Genomic DNA, 5,060 nt, shown 5'->3' with positions numbered 1-5,060 from the left:
AAGGTTTACAGGTTAGCAAAGAGGAGAAATATTGAGCCATGGATCATGCTTTTTTCCCCTTTTATGTAACTATCAGGGCAAAATTTAAAAAAAGACATAACTGAGCATGCTAAAGAATAAAATAAGAAAACCCAGAGGAGATGTAAACATTGTTGCAAGCCTTTCATTGGAGATAATTTGGAAAGCTTTCTAAAAGGCATTTGAAGGACATGAATGTGGAATAGATTGTTTTCATTTTCATAAAATCAATAAATTCCGTGTAAGTTAACGCAATCAGAGGGATTTTTAAAATGCTAAGTTGAAACAAAAAAGATGGAAAGAGACTCTACTATTACAATGGTCACATCTGGGGCACTCTGTGTATCCAAAACCAGCAAGATTAGGCTTTTGTGAATATTCATATTTTAAAATATAGGGAAGCCCCGCCCCCTAACCCCTAAGTGTGTGAGGGGCCAGAGTCCTGGAGCTGAAGGAGGGCTCAGGGAAGAGGAGGAGGAGAGCCAGCCACGGAGGTGCCAGCCGACCGAGCTCCCAGGCGCGAACCAGCCCTCCCTCGGCCTCCCAGGTCCCCAAGATGGAAACTGATTATTTGAAAAGGTGCTTTGGGAATAGCTTGTCCCAGGCACTGGCAGACGTGGCAAAGGTTCAGCCCAGTGACCCAACAGAGTACCCGGCTCACTGGCTTTATCATTACAGAAAAATTGCTACAGAAAAAGAAGAGAATAGGCAAGAGAAGATCCAGTTGCAGGAGGAGTATGACTGTAGCCTGAACGAAAAGGAAATGATGGAAATGCTGAAACAGGAAGAGTATCAGATCCAACAGAAATGTACACAGTGTCACAGGGAACAGATTTCCACAAAGAAGGCCATATTCATGCAGGAAGACACACGAGCTTTTGAGAAGGAGGCCTTGAAGCAAGAATCCTTGCCAGGTACTTCCGAAATGACTCCAGCAATGCCTCAACAGAGTCCTCCTTCAGAGTCAGCTGAACAGACTGAGCAGAACTTTGATACTCCACAAGAAATAAACTTAGAGAAGATGCTTCCTATTGAAGTTGCTCATGAAATGCTTCCTAGTTCCAAATTCCCTCCTTAGATTATCAGAATGGAGAGAATTCTACTGACCTTTCTCTTAACACTTCAAGCCAAGAAAATGACCATGAGAATGAGCTCTCATCTAAACTAAGATTTAAGGGACTGTGAAAGGAGGTGTCTAAAAGTTCTCTCCCATCTAAGGACTGGTCTGTTAGCCATGAAACCCCTAAATCATGAGAGAATTTGAACTAGTTATAGGATAAAATCAACTCACAATAAGGATTAAAACAAGTAACAAAACTGAAAAAATAATCATAGAGAAAAGAGTGGGTTTTTTTTTTTTTGACAGAATATGCTGCTGGTCTAAAGATTATACTACATGTCATTAAGGGGTAATTTCACTTTTTCTTAAGGTAGAAGGAAATGTCTTTTTACTATGGTAATAAATCTGTCTTTTTGTTATATGAAAAGCCTAATCATAATGTTAGTCATTGTAAGTACAGGCTATTATGGATGTTACTATTGAAATATCTTTCCTATCTATACTCTTCAAACTTGCTTATTTAAATTTATTTACAAAATTGAGTATGTGGGTGTTATTCTCCTTATATCTTGTCTTTTTCACCCTTTGCTTATGTCACCAATCATTAACTTGTAGTGTTTCTGTTGGCATAAAAATGAAATATCATTTTGTTATGTCTTAATATACAGAAACAATGTTTTAAGCTCATTGATGTTCTCTAAATGCACTTTTTGGAGATATTTTCTAGTGAAAAATTTATTTTTCTTTTAGTATCAAAATATTTCTTAGAATAAGGATTTTAAATTCCACAATGTCAAGTATAGGAGTTAGTTTAGAACACTGAAGATATATTCTTGTGAAAAAAATTGTCAAATGAGTAAAAAACCATTAGAAAAATCTAAGAAGTTTTTAAAATTGCATCTCTCTTTCCTGCTGTTTCCTATACTGTCTGTGAAAGAATGAGAGGGAGGGAGGGAGGGAGGGAGAGAGAGAGAGAGGGAGAGATCTTTTAATGATTCATTATCATATTTGACAGAACTTTTAACAATCCAAGATCAAATAGTCAGAAAAATCAATGTGTCTCATATGGTTATGTAGTAGTATACATCTTGTTTTATACAGGTATAATTATTTTATACCTATAAATTACTTATGTAGAAATAAATGCTAAAACACATGACCAAAAATATAATAACATCACATTACATATGCAAGATATTGTAGTGGAAAATAACTAGATTATTTATTTATTTATTTAAATCAGTAGTTTTCAAATTTCTCTGAGATATGTATCTATGTATCTGATATCTATTTATATCTACATATCTATATCTCACTTTATGTATATCAAGTGGGAAACCTTTACACAATATTGATGTCTTGCTTCCCAGTTTTCTCACCCCAAGTCCCTAGGACATTATATTGTGCAGTTAGGATTGAGAATCACTAATTTAATTTATCTTTTTTCAAATGGGCTAATTGGAGTCATACCTTCTTATATCAAAGAATTTGTGAAAAATAGTAAGTAGAATAGTATCATAAATATGTTGAACATAGTATGATTATCAAATAATTGGTCATCTATTGGAGGTATATTGCCTAAAGATTAAAGTAGAGGTTATTAAGATTTTGAAGGAATTACTTAACCAAATATGGGAGATATCAAAGAATGCTTCTTGTTGAAGGAAACTTAAAATCTTTGTGACAGAGCAAAGAAAAACAATAAGATAGAAACTTAGAACTTGCTACTGGATGACATATTTTACAGGAATACATACAGAAGTTCATCAGACTGAAAGAAAAGTCACTAGATACTAATTTAAACCTACACAAAAGATATAATTACCTCATTAAGTAATTTTGAAATGCAGTTTAATGGCATATTTTTTCTATGATTGAAAATATGAAGAGACCTAAAATAATCAGAGATCAAAATTGTGATTTATAAACATCTCATGAAGAAAAGCTTGGGCCCAGGCAGCTGGTGAATTCCATCAAACATTCAAAATAGAATCAATGCCAGTCATTCATATAAACTTCCAAAATATATGAAAATAGAGAATATTTTTATATTTATTCTATTATGCTATTTTTACCATAATGTCCAAACCAGGCAAAGACATCAAAGAAAAAAAATCTACATAACATTATGTCTTATTAATATGAAGACATACACACAAGAAGGCTCTTCAACAAGGTGGTATCAAACTGAACCCAACAACACATAATAAAGGTTGTATATCACAAGCAAGTGAGATTTAGCTTAGGAATGGAAGACTGTTTTAACAACTGTTATGATTCAAGCCTAAAATACCCCACAAGTCTTGTGTTTAGAGATGGGTCTTTTGGACTGTGATTACACTATGAGGTCACTATACTTATCCGTTGGTTGGTGAGCTCATAGCTGACCGTGCTGCTTGGAAGTGAGGCCTCGTCAGAAGAAGTGGATAATGGGGAGCATGACTTAAAAAAAGATGTTTTCTTTTCCACAGCTTTCTCCTCTCTCTCTCTCTTTCTTTTCCTCCCTCCCTCCCTCCCTTTTTCTCTGCTTCCTTGCCACCATGGGCACCACATGCCCTTCCACAATGTCATTTTTGCAAGTAAGAGGGCTATGTACTGAATACACCAAAATTCTGAGCCAAAATAAAACTCTTCTTCTTAGACTTGCAAATGTTAGGTATTTTGTCCAGGAGATGGAAGTCAACTAATATGGAAAATTGGTGCCAGAAATGAGGGTCATTGATGTACCTGAACATATACTTTAGAAACCTTTGAGACTGGTTTGCAGGAAGAATTTGGAAAGCTTGGGGGTATAGAATAGAGAAACATTAGAATTTAATAAGTCTAGCTTGAAGGGTGATTCTAATTGGAGCTCAAAATAACAGAATGCTGATAAAATGCCAAAAGTAATAGCTCATGAGGTTTCAGATTGGAGAGAAAATTCTGTTGAAACTGGACTAGAGGTGATGTGTGCTATTTTCTGGCAAGAATCTTCAACATTTTGCCTATATTCTAAGATTTGTGTGAGGCTAAATTAAAAGATAGTGAACTAATTAATCTGGTGGAAGAAACTTCAAGGAAGCCCAACATTCAGGCTGTTCTATGAGTCTGCTTTTAGCCAGATTTATATTGAGAATCAGTATCAAAAAGCAGAGCCAAATAATATGATTCTTGGTCAGAATGATAGTATCTGTAAAGTTTGGGAAAAGGAAAATGTGGTTGCTGAAAAGATTGGGATTATAAAGAAGCCAAGTATTTTGTATAAGGCTACTAGAACAGATGGGTAGAAGGCAGCTCGATAATCAGGAAGAGGCCGGGGATTTAGCTCAGTGGTTTCGCCGCCTGCTGCACAAGCGCAAGGACCCGAGTTCAATACCTGGTTCCCCCCCTCCCCCCCAAAAATCAGCAAGATCTTAAAGGCTCAAGGTACAAAATTGTAAAATTTTCATTTGAGAAGAGAGTCCATGGATCCCCTGCTCAAAAAGAGCCACCTAAGAAATTGGTTGCCTTGTATTCATATCACCAGGCTTAGCCATATGGACACTCAGATGCCTCTGCAGCCATGGTCCAAAGGATCCAAGTTACTTCTTGAGCTGGTGGCACACTTTGGCATCACCCATGTGGTACTGCTTTTTTCAAGCTTGCAGAAGGTAAGAGTTGTAGGGTCAGGAAAGATTTGGATGCCCCTGAGGAGACAATGCATTAATCTGTGAGAGTGAAGCCAAAGGTATAGAGAGACCCAAGGAAGTTGGAGATGGTAGAAATGTGGAACGTCTGCTGAGGAAGACCACAGGCAGTGAGTGGCACTAGCCCAAAAGAGAAGTCATGTGGGTTGCAACCTGCAAGGCCATAAGGATGGGGCTGCCCAAGCCCTTTGTGCTCATGTTACATCATCATGTATCCCACATACTGGACAGATTTTAATGTTTTCCCTGCTAGATTTTGGTCTTGCTTATGTCTGATTTCTTTCTATTCCCATATTCCTCCCTTTTGAAATGAGACT

General features: G+C 36.7%; 1 protein-coding gene across 1 annotated transcript; it reads left to right on the top strand.

Annotated features, from left to right (window-relative positions):
- The first annotated feature begins 574 nt into the window (after positions 1-574).
- LOC101701096 (DPY30 domain-containing protein 2) lies at positions 575-1,096 on the top strand. The gene has a single exon (XM_013065265.2). The coding sequence runs from the start codon at positions 575-577 to the stop codon at positions 1,094-1,096; it is 522 nt and encodes a 173-aa protein (XP_012920719.2).
- Positions 1,097-5,060: the final 3,964 nt, after the last annotated feature.

The sequence above is a fragment of the Heterocephalus glaber genome, unplaced genomic scaffold (assembly GCF_053883595.1).
Source record: "Heterocephalus glaber isolate CG9 unplaced genomic scaffold, H.glaber_assembly_v1.0 deba00001662, whole genome shotgun sequence".
NCBI classification, from domain to species: domain Eukaryota; kingdom Metazoa; phylum Chordata; class Mammalia; order Rodentia; family Bathyergidae; genus Heterocephalus; species Heterocephalus glaber.
Note: the sequence above shows the minus strand (reverse complement) of the source record. Positions and strands in the feature narration are given on the sequence as shown.